The sequence below is a fragment of the Cyclopterus lumpus genome, chromosome 25 (assembly GCF_009769545.1).
Source record: "Cyclopterus lumpus isolate fCycLum1 chromosome 25, fCycLum1.pri, whole genome shotgun sequence".
Taxonomy (NCBI): domain Eukaryota; kingdom Metazoa; phylum Chordata; class Actinopteri; order Perciformes; family Cyclopteridae; genus Cyclopterus; species Cyclopterus lumpus.
The window spans coordinates 6,849,574-6,872,224 of record NC_046990.1 but is presented as its reverse complement, the minus strand read 5'-3'; the positions used below and the strand labels follow the sequence as shown (position 1 = coordinate 6,872,224).

General features: G+C 45.9%; 1 protein-coding gene across 1 annotated transcript in view; it reads right to left on the bottom strand.

Annotated features, from left to right (window-relative positions):
• Nucleotides 1–22,651, bottom strand: part of LOC117727940 (vacuolar protein sorting-associated protein 13B-like) — a 305,167-nt gene that overhangs the window by 85,316 nt on the left and 197,200 nt on the right. The window contains exons 32-34 of the mRNA XM_034528491.1: nt 20,014–20,217; nt 15,372–15,498; nt 13,021–13,164 (exon numbers count right to left, since the gene is read on the bottom strand). Of these exons, the coding sequence (XP_034384382.1) occupies nt 13,021–13,164; nt 15,372–15,498; nt 20,014–20,217 (475 nt within the window). The remainder of the gene's footprint in view (nt 1–13,020; nt 13,165–15,371; nt 15,499–20,013; nt 20,218–22,651) is intronic.

The following is a 22,651-nucleotide window of genomic DNA, read 5'->3' as shown; positions in this document are numbered from 1 at the left end:
ATGTAAGCATAAACTGCAATGAAAGAAATACAAAATGCCACTAAAAACACATTACGGGAATATGACAAAAGTATGGTGAAATGTTTGCTGGCGACATAATTAAGTGGACTGACGTCACGAGGAAGTGACAACGGTGCTAATTGTGGCAGAAGGTGAAGCCAGCGCGGTATAAAAAGAACTCGAGTGAAACAGGTCAGCGGCTTGACATCGTTTAGAGATCCTCGAGGGTTGTCCGAGAGCCAGAAACACATTGCAGACACATTTCTGAACTATATCAAGTTTTTCTTCCCTCCCCAAAGAAATTACTTCACATGTATTGTGTTTCCATTTCTGACTGCCCCCCCCCCCTCTCCAGGTTATCCACTCATGGCAGTACATACGCCTGTTTATTAACTCCAGCCGATATGACAGTTACTGTCGCAATTAGCAGCATGTTGGGCCAGTTTTCAAGTAGTCAGCTAAGGTCAGCTGAGCCGCTTTTCAATCATTTCACGTTCTAATATTGCATAATGTTTATCACATTTCACCCCCCCCCCCCCCCTATGTTCTCTTGTAGCTTTACAGTAGAATTCCCCAAAAACCTGGAAGTTATATTCCTAAATCTCCCTGACAGGACCATTCAGTTGAGCTCCTAGGGGGCAGGAGGCCTGCATGGAAATTAACTTCTGTATCTTGACTACATCAGAGTTTACAGGTCGGGCCCCTGCTGTGCATACCGCAATTGTTTACCGGGGCCATAAAGCCGAAAAAGCAGGCCTCAGAGCTTATGTGCCTGATGGAGGAAAACTTCAAGGTCGGCAATACCTCATCTTAAACCAAAAATAATAACAATACAAATGCCATAAAGGCCGCAATTCATTCTCTCATTTTCTTGAGGGAAACGGAGAGGGGAAGACATTCATAATATGAAGTCACCGCTCTCTGTGCGCCGTAAACAGTGGCCACAAAGCGGGAAGACAAGGGCATCAAAGGCGGTCATTTAATACATTCGACTGTGTTCCAATAACAAAGGCAACCTGCTATGCACTTCAACTGAACCACAACAAAGAGGCAGCGGAAGGTCGCGACCTTGGAGCTCGCAAAAAGGATGCAGAGTGCTTTCGGAGGGACTGTCTACTGTATTTTAAACACAGTGGGGCTGCTCTTTTACAAGCTCCCTCCACCCCGTTTTGCTCCTCCGGGGTCTAACAGCACGAGAGACAACGTCCTTTTTCCTTCTCTCTGCAGTCCCTCAACGTGGGCTTTGGACAGAATTAGAGAATATTTTGCTTACTTTGCCAGACACTCTCTTCTCTTCTTCCCTTGATGCCGTGTGACAGCAATAATTCATGCATGTTGACATTCCTTAAGCTCTGGGTCAGCTGGAATCCTTTTCCATCCGAAAAGGCCTTCAGGAGGAGAAGCGAGGAGAGACTATGCTGGACTACGTATAGGAACGCCTGTGGAACCTCTAACTGGAACAACAACACAAAAACTAAACAAAAGGAACGATGAACAGACAAGGAAACGTGAACACAGAGATGTTTCCAGCTGCTTTTATGATTTTGGAAAAAGCCTCCGCTCAAAAACAAAAGATTCAAACTGATAAAAAAAAAAGGCTTGGAGTATGAAAAAGATGAAAATTGTGAAAAAAAAAGGGTGCGTTAATGCGGTCCATGTGGTGGGACTGCGGCGCTGCTCAACAAAAGCCTGGCTCCGGCAGATGTGGAGCCCAAAAGCCAGTTTTAGAATTGATTGAACTACAAAAAAAAAAAAAAACTTTCTGCACATGGCGCCTTGTTTGCTTACAAACAAGCCGCACTGCCGTTGCATCGTAGGGGGCGGAGCTGGACCCAGAGCTCTGACACGATACGGGGGCGCAGCGTTGCGTTCAACGCGTTGAGCTCCTTCCCCAGTGCTCGCCGAACCCCACCGTGCTGCTCGTAAGCTTTTGGCAATGGAGAATGATTTAAAAGGTGATCTAAACCAAAGAGCTCTGATTGGGACCCGCCTATCGAATCCGATGCTCGGGTCAGGGGTGACCGCGAGGACACGTACCGCTGGCTGTTTGTATAAGCACGACGCAATGTGGTTTATTAGTCAGCGTTCAAACAATGCCAGGAGACCGATTTTAGATTAACGCCACGAGTGTGTTAGTGAAAACAAACAAAGGGGGGAAAGTGGCTCCACTGGCATGATGTAAGTTTTCAGAAATGATACACAGCCTCTCTCTGCTCATCCCACATAATCTCTTGGCTGGAACCGGATGCTGCCGCGCGGACTTTATCGCCAAATGCGTCCATCACTGACAATAAACACGATTTATCGGCCATATGGTAAACAAAGCGGGGACCAGCGGAGACGTTGAAATTTCTATGATGGAGTTATTGCGGGGGCTAAAGCTCAACGGGGAGATTCTTGGCAGGAAGAATGCGGCTGATGAATGGCTGAATTGGCCCTTTTTACATGCAAGACAAAAACATCAAGATTAGAACTGGTTGTCTTACATCCCCGGACAACCGCAGCCAGGCTGCTCACATTCTATTTGGTGACTGATTAAAGTACGATGAAGGCCAGATGTGGAGAAAGGTGGGATTAGGAGACACGCCGCAACGAGAGTGAAAGTGAGGCACCCTGGGGTCCGGTCTTAATTGCTGTGATCCTGGCCTCTAAAGCAGCAGCAGAGTCATCAGACTTTCTTTACTTTCCCTGGGAATGGAGTCGAGACCAACTGGCTCTCATTAGCTGTCACCGTCCCTATTTGGTTTTGAGATTGGTGCGGGGGTAATTTTCTAATCTAATATCCAGGCTCCGGTCTTTACACATGCCAGGAGTCCCTGAGTGAGGTGGGCTTGATTGGTGACGGTGGCGTCTGCAAGTTGTGGGGTGTGAAGTGTCTGACTGCGGGTGAACTACTGTGGGAAACGCTGCGGGGAAGTCTTTTTTGACGATGTGTAAGCTCTGGAGCATTCTTTTGACTTTGGATGTCTCCACCGCGGATGCAACCGAGCAGCAGGTACCGAACACCAAGAAGAGAGCTCCGGACATGACAGGTGCAGCCGGCCCCGTCCATTGTACCTGGATTTATGAATTGCCTTCCTCACTGTATTTGATTGCATAGGATTAAACTCTAAGATTCTCCAATGTTTTTACTGTCCCCGAGCCTTTTCATTGTGGTGAAGCCAGTTACATTGTGGACAATGACGTATCTAACTTAACTATTACTACTACTTTACTATTATTGTAGGGCTGTGTTCCATGATGCCATACAATATATTGAAAAAAAAGCAAGGCAATATATAGAGAGATATTTCCTTTCTAATTTTAGGAATAAAAGTATAGTATAAAGAAAACACCAGCGTTATGCATAAAATCAGAGTATAAAGTTGCCGTTGATATGGAAACAGCAGCTATCTAGCGGTATGGAGGTGTAAACAGGACAAAATGAACACTGCCACGCCTACGGGCATCGGTGGCGGGAGGAAACCGAAGCACCCAGGGGAAAACCTGGTGAACACAGGGAGAACATGTCCAGGGAGAACATGTTCTGTCCAGGGAGAACATGTCCAGGGAGAACATGTCCATGGAGAACATGTTCTGTCCATGGAGAACATGTTCTGTCCAGGGAGAACATGTCCAGGGAGAACATGTTCTGTCCAGGGAGAACATGTCCAGGGAGAACATGTCCATGGAGAACATGTTCTGTCCAGGGAGAACATGTCCATGGAGAACATGTCCATGGACAACATGTCCAGGGAGAACATGTCCAGGGAGAACATATCCAGGGAGAACATGTCCATGGAGAACATGTCCATGGAGAACATGTCCATGGGGAACATGTCCAGGGAAATCATGTCCATGGGGAACATGTCCATGGAGAACATGTCCAGGGAGAACATGTCCAGGGAGAACATGTCCAAGGAGAACATGTCCATGGGGAACATGTCCATGGAGAACATGTCCATGGAGAACATGTCCAGGGAGAACATGTCCATGGAGAACATGTCCATGGGGAACATGTCCATGGGGAACATGTCCAGGGAGAACATGTCCATGGAGAACATGTCCATGGGGAACATGTCCATGGAGAACATGTCCATGGGGAACATGTCCAGGGAGAACATGTCCATGGGGAACATGTCCTGCCCAGATTGAACCCAGAAGCTTCTTGCTGTGAGTTTTGTAATACATTGACATAGTATCAGTACCTAAGTGTATCGATATGTGCTATGCTCCATAAACAGAATTGGTTGTAAGAGCCCTGATTCAATGCAAACCTTCTTTCACCGCGTCACTGTCTACACGTCGTGGGTAAAGTGCAGCGTGGCAGCGGCACGCAGTGAAAACAAGCGATTGTCAGGTTTCAGCACGGCCCTTGAGATCACTCAACCAAGCTTTTTCAACTTAACGACATTATGTTGCCAACCAACAGACAACAAAAGGGACTTCAGACGGCATTGTCTTCAGCGGAGATGCCTTTCATTAGGTCGTAAAGTGCTCTTCTGAAGCGCCTGCCCGTGGCCACGCTCTGTGTTCTCTGCTTTGGTGGCGAGGTCGCGGGGGGAACAACGTGGACCCCGAGGGACGAGGCCGTTTAGGAGATGTAGGGGGTGAGACTCAGGTGGACACACACACGCACGCACGCACGCACGCACGCACGCACGCACACACGCACGCACGCACGCACGCACGCACGCACGCACAGTCGAGAGAGGACACACTAGAAAGCACACACCAGCCGCATTCAGAAATTCACAAAATCCACAAAAACACGCGTATAAGGTTGCATGCGAATTCAAAGAGCAGCGTGAAGACAGGAACGGTCCTGGACTCGCCGTCTATTTACAGAGCTGAAATTAGAAGAGGAGGATTGAAGTAATCTTCCTTTAATTTGTGTCTGGATGTGCTCCCAGGGCTGAGGGAGACAAAGGCTCTGATGTGCTGTATGTTGGGTTCTTAGAGGAGGATGACGCAAGGATTCAGGGCCCGGTCACACAAGCCTCAAGTACAGTCCAGTCCAAGACCGTCAGAGGCAGCACTGGAGATATACACAGAAGAACGCTTCTTTAAATATGTACTGAAGACATTGTTTGACTTAAAAGAATATCTGAAATGAAACTAAAAGGTCTTGTGTAATTAACGAGGTGGCAAATGGACTTTTCTAGTCTTCCAACCACTCGAAGCTTAAACACTACTTGTCATCATTCACCCATTCAAACACTGATGGGAGGGGCTAAGGTGCCACCTGCACAAGTCTAACTCGTGGCTGTCAACAATGGGACACGTTGGACAATCTGGACAAATATGAACCTTTGAGCTGATATTGAAACGATTTACATTAAATAACAAGATAGGCAATACACAGGTAATCCTCCTGTCTATCCTACACTACCCTAATTCTCCCCCTTTTTATTTATTTATTGTTTCGTTAATTTAATTTAATTCTTCTTTAAATATATTTTTGGGGTGTTTTAGTTTGCTTTTGGCTCTTGGTCTCCAACTGTCATTGTTGTCTGTAATTTGTTTATGTAACCTGTGTAAAACATGTGCAATGGTAAATGAAGTAAACAAATGAAAACAATTTTTAAATATAGTAAAAATTAGCAAAATTCTAAATGCTATTTTCTGAATGACTGACTAAACGTTTTCGTCTCATAGTGAAAAATACCCGTCACGATATTCCAGAGCACTCAGATTGCTTGTTTAGCTCAACCATGAGCCAAAAAAAAGTCTGTTTACAATAATAAAACAGAAAATGCAGCCGATACTCACATTTAAGACGCTGAAACTGGCAATGTTTTGGACTTTTTTGCGTGAAATAAAATGACAAATAATGACTCATATCTCTACATTGTTGTGCATTATTTTACAACTATGCGACCTGGATAATTTAGCAGCACACACACAACACACACACACAGGTTTTTAATACGACATCCAAGTCACAGAGAGAGAACCCAATACTCTCCATCACCTGTTATTCTAGTTGGAATCTTGCTTATACAGGTGTAGAGAGAAGTTTCCTCTTTTTCACAGGAACAAGTCTACCACGGTGTGTGTTCATATGTGTCTGCTCTAGTTGGCCTGGTGTGCCCTGCTTTTACTGGTCCCCTGGGTGTGTGGCCCGGTTTCCCCTGCAGGCAGTGAGAAAGAGAGGGGGGGGGGGGGGGGGGGGGGGGGGGCACTCCTGACTCCTCCTCACCTGAGTCGACACCCGATCCCAGGGTTCACGTCGGGGGCCCCGCCGCCTCTCCTCAAAGGCGCCGTTTGTTTCTCCCTCTGCCTTAACAGAATTCCATCCCCCGTGATTTTTATCTGGAGTTTTCACGCCAATTTCGCCAAAACCGATTGAGGGGAGAGCAAATTCAGCTGCTACTGATCTCAAATAGATCGAGTTTCCAAGGGGGGTGGGGGCCTCGATTTAAGAATGTGCCACGGCCATGCTTTGAGGAGAGGGTCGGCGTTTGGAGATGCGGGAGGAGGGGGGGGGGGGGGGGGGGGGGCTGAACAGCCAAGGTGAGTTGTTATGACTGGCTGTCAATTAGCGGCTGATTCACACAGGAGGGTCAGTGAGACACAGAAAGGAGAGGGTGGGAGAGAGAGAGAAAAAAAATGATACGTTTTCATAACAAAAGAAGGGCAGCGAGATGAACACTGGCTATGAAAATATGTGTGTTTAAGATAAGCTGAGACAACGACGCTTACTTAACAGATGTAAGGCAGCCAGAATGGAAAAGGAGATGGCCGTGTGGGGAGCGGTATTTATTATTACTCTCAGCAGCAACAGGGCGAAAGAAAACAACGCTAAGCAGGATGGGAAGAGGTCAGGGTGAAAGGGATCCGGCCCTCAGAGAGGGTTAATAGCCAGGCGGCCTGGTTAAGAGCCGACCTCTGACGAACGCTCAGCTCCCACATTTACAGAACAATGCTTCGGACGGAGCCAGGAATCCAAACAAACCTTTTCTCACTGTCATGTCTCATCTCCGTGGACCTCTCCCGTCCTCCTTTTTTGAGCTCTCTGTCATCTGGACCGTTCTCTCTCCGAAGCTGTCTCCACTCTCTCGGCCGTTCCTTTTTCCCGCGCCTTCGGGGAGTGTTTTTTCACTCGCATCTGATGTCTCCCTGTTTCTGTTGGCCCGGCGGAGGACATAAAAGCTCCTCAGACACCTCACTGTCCTGGAAAGATCGGAGGCCGAGATTGGAGAAAACCGGGGTTCTCAAAGCTCAGCGGCTACGAGACAATATGAAACACTCATCACGGAGAGGAGCGGCCTTGGAAACGGTTTCACTTTAAACATACGCAGGCCCCCAGGTCGCTCTCTGAGCCAAGCTCGTCAACAACACCATGGCCTAGATAAGCCGTCCATGTGCTCTTGACGTTCAGCTCGCACTCCTCCGTGAACCAAAGCGGAGTAGTTATACAACAGGGACAGACGAGGTCACCGAGCTTCTCTTCTCCCACAGTGAAGGACTCTGGAGGTGCGGGAAGGTCTCCATTCGTTTCATGGTTCTATTTGCCCGCAAGGTAAAGAGTGAGTTCATCGGCATGTGAGGACAAAGACAAACTAAATATGAGATGCTTCATCGGCTTTTAATATAGAAATCTTGAAAAGTTACACTTTAATAACTATATTTATAGTGTTTTAATAATTCTATATAATGATTATATCATTGATAAATAGTAAATAAATAGTTAATTCATATTCATTAAATAGTTATTTCACTATTGACAAACAATTAAACAATAAGTTATGTTTACTAATGCTTAGTAATGCTATAATTCATGTTCTTTTAACAGTTAATTGTTGCATTCATTATACAATTTTAAACATATTATATTAAGCATTTGTTAATATTTATCAAATTACTTTTAAACCGTATCAAAATAATTATGGTTGCAAAAAGAAGTCTGATTGTATAGAAGTATATGAGAAAATCAATAGCTCCGGTGGAAAACTATGATAATCATTAGGCACGGAAAAAGGCGGTATGCTTTAGGGCGGGGCTACAAGGTGATTGACAGGTCGACACCAGAGCGTTGTCCGTGTTTGGTCTTACGACTTTAAACCCTTTACTGTGTTTTCAGTTCATGGAAGTTAATTGCGCCCAACTTGAGGTCCACAAACCAGACTGACATCACGACGACTACCTGCACATTTTAGTAATGATGGTTATTATAAAGTGTTACGAAATCTATGAAACAATTAAAAAAAACTTTAAAAAAAAAACTCACTTCACTTTTCTAATGCTTTACACATATACAACTGCATTTGAGAATGATTGTGTGGATGATGTGCACACAAAAAGTTATGCTTCAGTAGAACCCTGCCTCCTCCCCACTGATAACCACAGGGATGTCGTATGTGTACAGATTGTAAAGCCCTCTGAGGCAAATTTGTAATTTGTGATATTGGGCTATACAAAATAAACTGAATTGAATTGAATAACCTGAAACTGTCCAAACCCACGAGAAACCAAACCAGCTCTCGACCAGAGCGCTCGCTCCCGCTGGGAATTCAGTGCTCAGGCGGTCGGTCTTGGCCGGCCACCTACCCACGCTGTCTATGGGGCTGCATCCGTCCATCTTTGGGTGAGAGAGCATCCCTAGCGCAGTTGTGTAATGGTACACTAATATCATAATCTACATACTGTCACATTCCATCCAGACACAGGAGCCCTCTCCATCATCAGCCAGCTGAAGCTACTGAACTAGCCAGCTCTGGACCAGCCCGTTTCCAACCAGGAGCTGTGTCAGTCCCACAAGGGGGGAAATAGAGATGAATGGGAGAAGACGACGAGCAGAGGAAAAGAGAGGAACACTGATACAAAAATAAAAAACGGGGGGAATGAAGGAAGAGTTGGATAGTTAAGCGACACCAGGAGACTGAACGAAAATGTGGGTGGGGTGATAAAGATAGACTAGAGGAGGGAAAAGAAAAAAGAGAGAAAAGGAAGGGAGAGAGGAAGAGTAGAGATAAGACAGGTAATGGGTGATTGAGAGATCCCCCCCCCCCCCATGTGTGTTTACTAAAAAACTCTAATTCAGAGTTTCCTGTGAGGCCTGATACCTCAGTCCTGAACGTGGGTGCTGCCTTAGTGTGTGTGTGTGCGCACTGGCATCAATGTGTGTGTGCATGAGTGTTGGAGGAAGTCTAAAGCCCTGTTTCCCATGCGTGTAATCATCCCAGGATGAGGCGGAGGATGAAGCCGAGCGGGACTTCCCCTGCACCAGAGGGTATTTTCCTCTCACACTGTGGTACAAGCACATGGCTGACCCGGGCTGCCTCTGCTCGTGTGTGTGTGTTTTAGAGAGAGAGAGAGAGTGAGACAGGGACGAACCAATATGGGATGAGGGAAGCTCTATTCTGGCTTTCGACCAGTTTGGTGGGACATCACTAAAATACTTTGGGAGCTTGTCATTGCGGCGACCGCGAGAGGTTGCTCTCTACAATCAGCTCAAAGGAACGGGTGTCATTGAGGCGGGTGAAGTGAAGGAACGAGGGGCGGTCGCCGGGACGATGAAGATCTGCAAACTTCTCCGCACAGAGTCCCTGACTGCGCACCGAAGCTGACGCACCGAAGCTGACGCACCGAAGCTGACGCACCGAAGTAACCAACACACAAACAAGCTGCTCAGGCATGAAGCAGTACCACAGCGCTGCATCCCAAATAAGAGGCTGCAGGCGGTCGCCATGGCGACAATGTGGAGACCATGTGTGTGCATGCGTGTGCGAGAGGGTGGACATGTTTTCTCGTGTTGCCGGGTGATGGTGCCCTGAGGACATGGTGCCTGCTCTGTCCTCGGGCACCATCACCCGTGTACACCCTCTCGCACACGCATGCACACACATGGTCTCCACATTGTCGCCATGGCCACGCCATGTCTTCCTTCCTGGACCCCCCCCCCGCTGACTGTGGGACCTCCTGCTGCTGAAAGCTGCCTGGTCTCAGCCCAGCGTCACTTTATCATCTGGCAAAAAAACCACAGAGATAAGGTCAAATTTAAAGGGACCTTGGCTAATACTGAGATAAACATCCTAAATGCAACTGACAGAGCAACCGATCTGCTTCCAAATCATGATGCATTTAAAACTGTGGCCGAAGACCTACAACCACACCGGGTGCACCGATTCTGAGGAGAACAACAATGTCGGACAGTCTTGTTGTCTTCATGCATGCAGAGGGCAACACACACACACACACACACGCGCGCACACGCACACGCAGACACACATCCATACACACGTGTGCACACACATCTGCATACGCACACACACTCTCACATCTGCATATGCACACACGCATACACCACCAGCCTTTGCTTTGACACACAAACACACACACACACACACACACACACACACACACACACATACACACACACACACACACAAATACACAAACCACGTGGGTCGCCTCATCACTGCCAGGGAACCCAAAAAGCCCCTGCAAAACAAATTCATTAACCCAGACAATAAAACACAGCTGTGAGGGGCGATGGGAACCGTTTGAAATCAGCGCCCGGGATTGTGGAGAACGAGCGTGTTCTCAAAATGTGTAAGAGAGAGAAGGGAAGAAAAAAAAGAAGAAGAAATTAAATGAGAGAGAGTGTGAGCAATGTTTAATTTAAACTCTTGACGGGGACAGCACTGACTGTGCTTTATTGAGGCACAACAACAACAACAACAACCCCCCCATGCACCAGATGGTTGAGATCCAGGACCTGTTTCTAACTGAATCCTTTGAACAGGTTGTATAAAGGAAGTACAAACAAAACTGTCAAATACTATAAATATCATTACGGAAGTTGGGTTTGGAAAATAAAAAAAATCACAGAATCCAGACTGAGATATTGTGTAAACTGGCAATGGAAATACATCTCAACTTTATGATTAGTATTTGTAAGCTGTTAGCAGGGGGCGGACAGGCATCCGTTTGATTTCTAGCTACATCAAAAAGGCTTCACCTGTTCCAAACTCGTACGCCAAACAGTGTCAGCGCACATACTACTGATAGACCTCGATGGTGGGCTGTGTAGTGTGCGAGCGAGGGCGGGGGACGGGGGGACGGGGGGACGGGGGGACGGGGGAAGAGAAGCAGGCCCCTCCACGCGCCACTAGAGGGCTCTGCAGCTTGCAGAATGAGAGACACATCTTTAAGTCACACACTGACCTCCCCTCTCCGCAGGCTTCGGGGGCCCGGCAGCCGCCAGAGAGGCTGACGACACCGAGACGGACGGAGGTACAAATAGTTTTACAGACAATGTCCAAAAGGAGCCAGAGCCAGAGCACATTTCTTCAGAGTAACCTCCGTGCTCTGCAGCTGCAGCGAGGTGAAGACACACACGGGCTGACCTCAGTGTTAATGATACTGTTACGCTCAGTAATGGCACTACTATAAAACCCCGACGAGTAAGGAACATGGGATAATGCACCAGAAATGAATACGCCGTAATAAAAGTTTTAAAAAAGAAGTGAGAGTTCCCAACAACTGTGACCAAAAAGTGAATATTAAATGAAAGCAGAGAGGAATTTTCCCAAGCATATATACTTCATTTCTCAACAGTGGATGGATGGTCATTATATTACATCACTCTGGACCTATGGGTCATTTCAATTCCACTTAATCCAGCCGAAAGCAGCAATAACGCAGCGGTAAAATGGGATTTTTCAGAACAAAAACTTTTCTCGTCTCCGGATAAACTGAGCAGCTACTGCCGCGGTGCCGTTGAGCAACACCCCTAATACCCGGCTGGAATTGTGCCGCACAAAAGCCTCGGACATGGAAAGCTTTTCTGTGAATGAGTGGAAGTGGGAAAAGATGCTCAGTTGACACTGCCTTGAGACATAAAGGTGAAAGGAACTTAAACCGTGTGTTGTTTCTTTGTTTCTTTTCTTAATGGTTGCCAATGGACCTCCCTGAATAGCTGCTCGCTGAACTTTCTCCTCCTGCCTTGAACCTGCATGAACCCTCTGCAGCCGTGAGCTGCCCCTCAACAGAATCGAGCCATGAATCATTACGAGTCAGGGGTGAGGGCTCCGAGATCACCCAAATCAGAACCAGATGCACAGCCGGCACCTCCTTCTGATGGACTGTATAAATAACTACATCTATGAATACATAAAGCAGTGAGCAAACCTCACACAATGTGTTATCACATTATCATCTGACAGGCAGATGGACTATCACAGTGGGATTATTTCCCCTGATATTGCAAGAGGATGATTTGTACATAATTATTCTCATCTTCATTTAAAAAGGGTCTCTACCAAGCAAATATATTCTCTTTAGTCCATAGAACATGATGTGCAGGCCAGGACATCTCAGAGCCACGATCATTACTTTAAAAGACATATTTTGACACACATTTATTGTGATCTGCATATTGAATATAAGTTATATATTATAATATAATAATATAAGCTCTATTTGTGAAATGACCTGCAGAAAGAGATCCGGGAAGCTGAAATGTCTTTTAAGTATTTTTTTGTAATTGTATATAGAGCACTTTAGAAAAGCCTTTAATACATAAAGGTATTATTATAATTATTATCATTGTTATTATTATATGGTTATGTAAATAATCATTACTACTTGATGTCCAATGTAATACTGTTGGATGCAGCTTGTCTTGTCTGTATCAGTTCCTGGAGGGTTGTCGGTGGTTCTGAGTCATCTGACGCACACACTTCCACCCAAAGAGGACACACCAGTAAGATCACTGGCTTCACCCCCCCCCCGTGACTCCCATCCTCACTACAGCTGGTAAATATTGTTATATTGTGTTCCATTAGAAAGCCTTATTAAGCGGTCAGACGGGGCAAACGGCGCCTGGGAGCTCCCTGTCCTGTAAACAATAGAGAGAAGACCCTGAAGGCGGCAGCCGTAAACTACGGTCACATTAGAGAACCAGCCTCGCTCGGAGTGAGTAAATATTTAAATGTGTCGCTTTTCTTTTTTCTTTTTAGCCAGACTGGCGTAGAGCCATGCAGTGATGTGTACGTGGAGTCCAACTTGTGGTACCGATTACAGGGTACGCACCTCAGAGCTCCTCTCAGGGGCGTCCATCCCCACCATGTTTTCTCTGAGGAGCTGCTGCAGGAGCTGGACCTGGGCCACGCTGAGGTAGAAATCCAGACTGCTGGTCACGTTCACCTCCAGAGAGTGGCCACACACCACCACCTCCTCCAGAGATGACAACACATGGAAATGGAAAGAGGGAATGTGGGTGGGAGAGAGAGAGAGGGAGAGAAAAAAGACATTCAATAACACATGAGGATTGTTTGTGACCTCTGTCTCTTTTTTTACGTTCCATCTCCCCTCTATCTTGTTCCCTTTTAGCTCAGTTTGCTCCCTGCTTCCTCTCTCGCCCCTCTGTCCTCTCCAGGGTCCCGCCCACAGCCGGCAGTTCAAACCTCAGAGGCCGACTCTAACAGGATATCACTCAGTAACACTGTGGGTTCACACACACACACACACACACACACACACACACACACACACACACACACACACACACACACACACACACACACACACACACACACACACACACACACACACACACACACACACACACACACACACACACACACACACACACACACACACACACACACACACACACACACACAGTGGGTATTGGCAACTACTGTGTAAGCATAATCTATTCAGACCCGCTGTTTAAAGAACATAACAGGACTGTTACTGTATTTGATTCAATATTCAATGTATCATACACATAACCTTTTGTTGTTGTGGTAGTTACTACACCGAGACAAAAAGTTGAATTAGAAGATGAAGAATAATTCAGCCACTAAGTGTATTATTTAAACCTACATTATGGTTCCAACAGTATCCATCCCCCCAGTATAATCCTACTAATATTCTCATTATTACTAGTAGATGTACTAGTAGCAGTTATTCTGATTCACAAGGTCATAATATCATAAGGTCACAATAATAGTGACATAATAATATTTTGCAGCAGTAAATGAAAATGTAGAATGTGGATTTAGAACTTGCACTGAGTATTATTATAATGAATGCATTAATAACTCAATAAAGACTGCTGTTACATTTGCGTGTACATCTATCAAAAGCAGTTAGTCGAAAAATGAATTTTATGATACAAACTGTTATTTAAAGTCCTGTTTGTGTTGTTACTGGCTCAGAGTATCCATATCTCAGGGAGTTATACACATCACATTGTGTGTGTGTGTGTGTGTGTGTGTGCGTCAGTGCAAACTATGGATTAGCTGTTACGCATTGTCAGGGGGCGCGTTAGCGTGGACGGACGAGGCATCAAAGAGGCAGGAAGTCTCAGGGAGCCGTGCCAGAGAACATCAGCTGTACAAGCAGAGGGGGTCAGAAGCCTCCGTTACAGAGGGACTCCTAATGGAGTAACTTACTGTATGTTGCGGAGGCAGAGCGTAAATACTTCTGACGTCTCACATAATCAATGTCTATTTTCACATGGACAGCGGACTGTGAGAGTAATGGTTACAATCACGGCTGTAAGGTCGCGGTCAAAAGGGCACTAAATGTCAAGTGGAAGTGGTGAACACGCCTCCACAAAGTAGATGAAGCAACACGTGCGACTCTCTTAAAGGGAGGGGCGACCGGCAAAAACTTTCTTTTTATGCACTGGTCGATTTTTCATGCTCTTCTTTCACCAAAAGATACCATTAGATAGAGACTAACGTGTATATTTTTAACAGAACATTTCAGAAAAAGATATTGCCTTAATGTGAGTAATCAACTGGGAAAGTGTCATGGTAATATCTCAGAGTTCCTTTGTACCCTAATCACCTGTAGTTACCATAGCCTGATTTATACAACATTTCTTAAAATATGGTGGGAATCGATTTTTGTCTGTTGTTTTTGATTATTTTTGGATTTATGAAGTGATAAAATTCCCTTTGATTCTAATATGTCAACAAAATTAAACAAACAATGTGGACCCGGCTTTATCCAATGTTCACATTTCTGATCTGGAAATGTATGCAAATTAGCATATATTAAATAATGTAATTCATCATTTGCATGCATAAATATAACATTTCTGATAACATGTAATACAACGAAATAAGCTTCTTATTGTAAGTTATCAACTGGGGGAGTTTTATGGGGATATCTAATAATTAAAATGTTGTGTCTCCTATTAAAGAGGTATTTCAGATCATTTGAATTTCAGACCCACAAATATCCAAACTATCCCTTTCAGAAAATCCATCCATCCTTTGGACCCGTTTTCATTCATTATCAGATATTAAACTCACATGTGGATACCGTCAGTCTTTCACTATTACTGTTCGAACTAGCTTGCCATAGCACATGTGAATCCCATAAAGAGAAAGGTGTACCCCTGGATTGATAACGCGGTCACTGACCTCTGCCTGTCCACAGTCAGGGGACAGGTTCCTGCTGCAGATGATGGCCGGGGCACCAGTGACCCGCACAGAGAAGTCAGTGAGGATGGGCGTCAGGATGGCCCGCCGCTCCTGGTGCCTCCTGATACTGAACGGAGACACATACGGGATCAAACTGTGATAACCATAACTTAACATATCTGGGGAAAGGTATGGCATAAATCTGGACATTTGGAGATCGTGAAAACCCATTGAAAAAGTGTTAATTACTGCATTATATTCAAGGTGAAAGTTGAATAGTCCTGGTGTTGAAGTGATTCCAACAGCAACCACTTATTGGCTCGCATTACCACCAAACTTGATTCACAAATAACTTGTTATGGTTACCAGTTGTAAAATGTTTGTAACACTGTTCCCATCTGCCTTGGACACGACCAGTCAACACAGTCGAGACCACAGCATGTTCAAAGCGGGACGGACAGGCGCACTCCCATTTCAAACACTTTCTTAAATCCAAACCAGTAGAATGAAAAGCTGAACTTGATGCCAGACTTGTGAAACATTCCCATAAGCAAGCTTTTTAAAAAAAAAACAGAACAATTTCTGCTCTAACACATTTGAGCCGGGTGCCGCATGCTACAGAGACGGAGTGATACGTTATTTGACAAGCCTCAATTGGGAACACCCCTTAATTGTATACACAAGATCACATGGAGGCCTTCTCACATCAACTCTCTCGGTTTCCACTAATGTTCATTCCCACAATCAACTCATATTTGTGGGAACATTTGTTAGCAGTAAAACAAATATACATGGGGGCTTTACAAAGTGGTGTTAATTGCCACATCTGCTGCTATTAAAACAATCAAGTGGTACGGCTTCCAATATTTATAGTTGGCCAGGATTATAAAAGGCCCCGTTTCTAGGTGGCCTAAAGTACAGTACTTAACCAGCGCCAATATCATATTCACTTCTGCTACACAAATGTGCATTACCAGTGCCCTTAAGGGATTATTTCCTGACACATTTCTCTGGACGGAGAGTTCGAGGGAGGCCCTAATTCGGAGGTGAAATGATCTGTGGGGCCAATTGCTGTTGGCTAATCTCCCCCTCAGACAGGGATTGAAACAATGAGTGTCTCGTTGCAGGCGACAGGTGCTATCCTTCACTAGCGGGGGGCCAGGAGGCACCCGGCTTACCAGCAGTACGTGGGTTCCTGTGACGGGACCGGTGGAACACAAAGGACGGAAAGAATGACTCTGTTTTCCTACAGAGCTGTGCACAGTGTGAACAGTAAGTGGAGATATCCGCGGCACGGGCAAAGAGAGGGAAGCCTACACTGGGTGGCTGACGTGGGGGGGGGGGGCTGACATGGGGGGGGGGGGGGGGGGGAGAGAGTTCACAGCTCCGTGACACAGGTCTTTCCTTAGCCGGCAACTACACGCCGTGACGAGGACAGATCCTGTCAGTGGATCCTACGTCGCTGGTATTTCCTCACATAAAGAAAAACCCTCAGGAAGCCAACCGATCTGCAACTACTGGAATTGAACCCCAAAACACTGCTAGGATTCCAGAGCTGGAGAGAGAGGGAGGGGAGGGATGGTGTGGTAAAGGGGGGCGGGGGGGTATCGATGTAGGGAACGAGGGAAAGGTGTGAACTCTGGAAGTGGTGGGTGTCAAGACTTGTTACAAGCGAGGTGGTGTGTTTCTGCGGGTGATTGCAGCGGACAAGTAAAGCTGTGAACTTGACTCCCCTTTCCTCGGCGTGTTGGAACATTCTCAATCACACGTTCAGTTATGACTCGGCGGTGCTGCCGGTGGTGGCTGAGGCCGGGGCTTTGCGAAGCCCAATTTTCCAACGGAACCTCCGGCGCTGCTCCCGCCAAGGCGAGGAGAGGGAGGAACGAGGCAGCAACCGCAGCCACCTCGAATGATTTGTTTGGAAGCTAAAAGTGAGAGTGAGCGGTGGGGAGGTTCGACAACCCTTTGACGTCAACGGCAACCCTGACCTTCTCGGCGCGATCGCACAGAAGCATACCGGTGTCAATTTGAACTTTCAAGACCATGAAAATGAAGAGATGAAGATTAAACTAATCACTACGATTCTCTGGCAACAAGTCGACGTCAAACCCAAAGTGACCTTCGCTACGGTGTCAATCCTTTGAGAGGAAAAGGAACTGTTGAGCTACATGTTGCGTCATCCTGTAATCAACTTCAGAATAGAAATCCAGACCTGCAGCTGTAGCACGTCTAAAGAAAGTTGAGTCTACTCAAAAGGCATTCAGGCATCTTCTGGAGCCCAACATCTCACCTCATTGCCCTGTCAGACAGTCTGGGATGTGGCACTCGGCCCTGCGTGGCCCTGTTTTCAGCGTCAGCGAGACAAATAGTAGAGAAAGATTACGAGTTGATTGACAAGAGTAGTACCTCGTGCCCATATGAGCTCTTTAGACTCAGCAATAAGAGGGTGAGAGGCAAACGGAGACGTCCAAGTCCGCTACTTCAAAGGGCTGTTTTACAACGCACCCTGGAAAGGCTACTGGAGGGCCAGGACAAAGGAGGATTATGGGATGGATGGCCAATACTACTGAGGACACAGGGGGAGAGAGAGAATAAATCAGGGTGGTCTAGTGGTTAAAAGGTCCACTCCATTGTCTTGTTGAAACTAAAGCTCTACTTATTGAGTCACTATGGGAGAAAGTCTCATCTAAATGACTGAAATTAAACAATTAGATTGAAGACTTTCTGTCTCTGAACCAAGCAAGAAGAAGGAAGTAAGACAGCTTGGGCTGTTTTCTCATTTCTATTCAAATAACTTTCTAAATGACTAGATTTCAAATATGAAAATCAACACTTTGCATTTAAGCGAACACAAACATATAAACTCATGTAACTTCAAATGCATTATTGCTCTTAACATCCTTTTGTATACTAATGCTTAAAGCTTATTCTAAAATGTGTGGTGTTAGCTTGACTTTTGTACGGCAGCCCTGAGAGGGCAGGGAGGGGAGTTTTAATTCACATAACGCACAATTATATTATATATAACTTGTGTTGAGGGTACATAGAGACATATATCCTGATGGAAAAAAGCACCCGTTTTCACAGATGAAAGCAAAAGCAACTCAGAAGAATATTTTAACTTTTTTTTTTTAAGGGAAAATATACCAATTCAGATCATTTGCAATTTCTCACTTACTTCTCAGGGCTTCCGTACTTTTGCCTAACTCTGCCTAAAAAGTATTTTGTGGTTCATCTAACTTTTACAGTTTCTTTGGTCCGTTTTGCATGAATTAGATAGTGAGGGTCAGGGTTAGTGCTTGGGAGCTGACAGAAGATTAGGGAGGAGAGAGCTGGATGACAGCCAACAAATTGGTTGTTACAGTAAAAGATCTAAGAGCTGAGGGCTCAGCAGCAGCGTCACCAGCAGCACTCATGTATCATATCAAACGGTATGTGTGTGTATTCGTAAGACATACAGTAAAATATAGATATATATCAGTGTGTGTATGTACTGTGTGTTAGCGTCTTTGTGTGAAAGATGACCTGAGGCTCAATCAGGCCCGTGTTGATTCTGCACCGCATTCTTCCACGAGGCTTATTTTTAGTTGACAGGGAACAAATCTGCAGTCGTTGCCTGTGATCCTGTGATTTCTGGGCCTGTTCCCTCTCAAAACACCAGTGGAGGAAAGAAGAGGAAGAAAAAAAAAAAAGAAAAAGGATGTGGGGCCAAACAGGCTGTTACACTTGCTTGTTTTAGCTCCCGAGTCTATAAAAAAAAGAAAGAAATGACGGGGTTTGTAATTATGACTGTGCATGGAGAGGCTCCATGATAGGGCGCTAACTCAATAACTCGTGATGCTCCCACATCAAGGACTGATGAGATACATGTTGGGACATTTTCACAGCAGATCACACACACAGCACCTGACTAAGGGAGTGACCGTTTAACCTCGCAGCAATCACGCATGCTGTGATCATTGTCGGGCCTCATCTTCATAGACAAAGAGTCTCAATACGGTTCTCAGTCTGGTCACCTGCCGGGTGTTATTTCAGTAATCACAAACATTTTAGTCCTGGTTTGATATGTGGCTCTGTGTGGATTGTGTGAGTGGTCACAGTCAATGATTCCATCACATTTAACTAAGGATGCCGTGCGAGGCCAGGAATAAAACACTATTCTAGTGCTCTATTTTCTAAGTCTGATCTACCACGACCCCCGTGTTTAAAAGCATCCTTGTATTTCTAACGGCAGATCGGCGCAGCTTAGAATACGTTTCCAGCCAAAAGGAAGATATGGCAGTTATGTTGCACAACTTGCTCACGCACAATATGTGTCTTGTGAAGAAAACATGAAAACATGAAGGTGCGCCTCATAGAGTGAATGAAACACCTGTTTGTAAATGAAGGAATTCACCTGTTCTAAAGTTATAACCACGGGCCATAAAACTATTCAGACTAACCGATTCAGCAGAATTCTTTCAGGGCTTTTATAGACAACAGAGTTCAACTCATTGTTCTTTGAACTATTCTGCGACTTTGTTTTAAAACCCGCCAAAAATGATTTACTGTGTTACCAAGAACAAGTACAAGTAATTAAATCACACAGCATCGTCTTTCCTTTGCTCTTCACATGCAAATACTGAAGTGTCTCCCTCCTGACCTGCTGGCCATGTTCCACTCCAGGGCCGGGTTCTGCGAGCTCCTCTCACTCTCCGCGGACACCCCTCCTTTGGTTCCCTCCTTCTCTGGCTTGAGCTGCTCCCACTGAGCCGTCCCGATGTTGATGGACTGGAGGTCGACCTGATACTGCCGGTCCTCCACCTCTGAGCCCGGGTCGCGGAGGATGCCGAGGTGCAGCGAACGTCTAGAGGGCGAGAGAGAGGGGTAAACACTTCACAAAGGACGTAGTGATGCTGATGCTCGTATAGGTAGCCCAGGCTGGGCTACGACTTGGATCTCTGAGAGGGGGACGACATGGTGCAGGGGGGTAACAAGCAGGTGTCTAGGTCCACCCAACCTAAATGTATAAAACATGAAGAGGTTTTATTTATCGTTGTGGGGGTCACATTGGGTCAGGCTGTACTTTTTTTTATTTTTTATAGTCAATTACAAAGAAGTACATGACTCCAGGAGTAGAGCAGGTAGTGTGTTATACTGAACCAGTAAAGAGCTTCTGGCAACAGGCCCTAACCACTACGGACCTCTGCCTTCTCAGTGGTTTAGGAGCACACGTTTTTTTTACTGGATGATTTATGACAATATCAAAGCCTCTGCTACAGCCAGGCCCTCGGATAAATAACCCCGCAGGCCTCAGGTGAAATCATTTGCCTTTTTATAGAAGTTCAGATTTATGCCAGCTTATCGCTGGCAGTAAACTTAGCTGAAACCCATGGCTGGACGGCACAGTAGTCTGGAGACTCTTACCGCCTCCCTCGTTCTATTTTTGGGTTTCGGAAACTCTTGTGGAGTATACACAAACTGTGATATGGTGGGAGAGATGCAGAGATACTGTCAGGAGTGGGCAGCGCCAAGAAAAAAAAAAAGTGATGTCATCTATTTTTTGCCCTTCGAGAGACGAGATCCCGGTGAAAATTTCACGAGGCGGGAGGAATAATCAGAATTCGACATCTGCTCATGACATCAGGGCTCTCACTCCGTTATGAAGTGTTTATTTGTGCTGGTGAATTCAAATGAGAGCTTAAATGGTATAAATAAGGGCTCAAAATGGCTACAGATGTAGCGGCAGCATGAGTAGTTTTATTTGTTTCGGCAACGTCAATGGCAATTTTCATATAGCGCCCCGACCCCCGCCCCTCCTCCCCACCCTTAGCCACGCTGGAAAGGCCTCTACCAGAGCGTGATGTTATGACAATGCGCACCAAGTACAAAAACAATTGCGATGGGAGATCAGAGGTGTATAACTAGATTTGGCTCGAGTTGTTGACATACAAACAAGTGAAACAGATCCTTAATCAACATTTGGAGCCGCATTTATCAACAGAGCGTAATGCAAATCAAAGCAAGAGCCCTGTAAGATTTGGGTGGGATGTGTCAGTCTAGATTCATTAGGGCTTTTGTAACAGTACCTCCATCACCCTCCCCAACCCCCGAACGGTATTTTTCACATTAAACAAACCACAGTTACCTCATGTGCTTTCCAAATTATCTCTTAACTTGGGCTTATTTAGGAGACTCTCTTACTCATAATCAACATTACATGGGAGTCGGCGGGCCAAGTCTCCTGCGTCGCCGAGCCGCGGGGTCATCTCCGATGACATAAATAAATATGATAAACATTTGTCTTGGTCATGCAGCCAGTGGAAACCGACGTGATTTAATATCAAAAGACATATTTCAGCCAATCGCAGGAAACGAGAGAGCTTCATTTCTGACAAATGAGGAGGGGAGGAATTTTGGAAGTTCCCCTTGGGGTGCAATAATAATTGAAGCCAGATTTTCTTGTTGTACATGTGGGGGGAAAACACTGGCTGGTTTTGACATATTTGATTGGTCATGTGAAGACCACACGGCTCGACCCGGGAGGAACGCCTTTGGGAACGCACGGGGCGCCCTCCGCGCCGGCCGCCACGTACGCGCGGCTGCAAACACGCGGCCCGCGAGGCAGGTGGAACACGCCCGTCGGCCCGGTCCGCTGTGCCATTATCAGACATCTGCATGCCTCTGCGAACATGTGGGAAGCGTGGAGCAAAAATGAACATAACAAGTCATAAATGACATGCTTTCGCAGATGAGGAAAAGCAAGGAAAGGGGGGAGGGGGGGGGGGGGGAGAAGGAGGGGTAGCAAGAGAGCGAGAGAGAGACATTTTTCTCAAACACAAGTACTTCGCCCTTGTTCCCGAGCCAACCTTATTTTAATTGCAGGAAAAGACCACAGAAACATTATTTTTTACGACAAAATTCTGCTATTTATAAAAAAGCGGATCAAAAGCTGTGCAGTAAGAACGCTTCAACATTTCATGGCCTCCATGGCTATTATTTAAAAAAAAAAAAAAAAAAACATCTCTCCCTCTTCTGACAAAGAAGCCCAATTTGAGCCCGAAAAAAGCCACTGGACCGACTTCGCATCAGAGCTGAAATATGAGGGCTCCCGTCCAACATCATATCATGGCTCAGAGTCAAAACCTCCATCCAACTCCAGCCCTGCAGTGGGAAGCGGAGGCCTGGCGGTGCGATGCATCTAGAACGCAGGACACCCGCCGGTCCTCCATCACCGACAAGAGAAATAATGATGTTCAAAATTTCTTTGAACAGAAGATATGCGGGCACAAATTTACAAA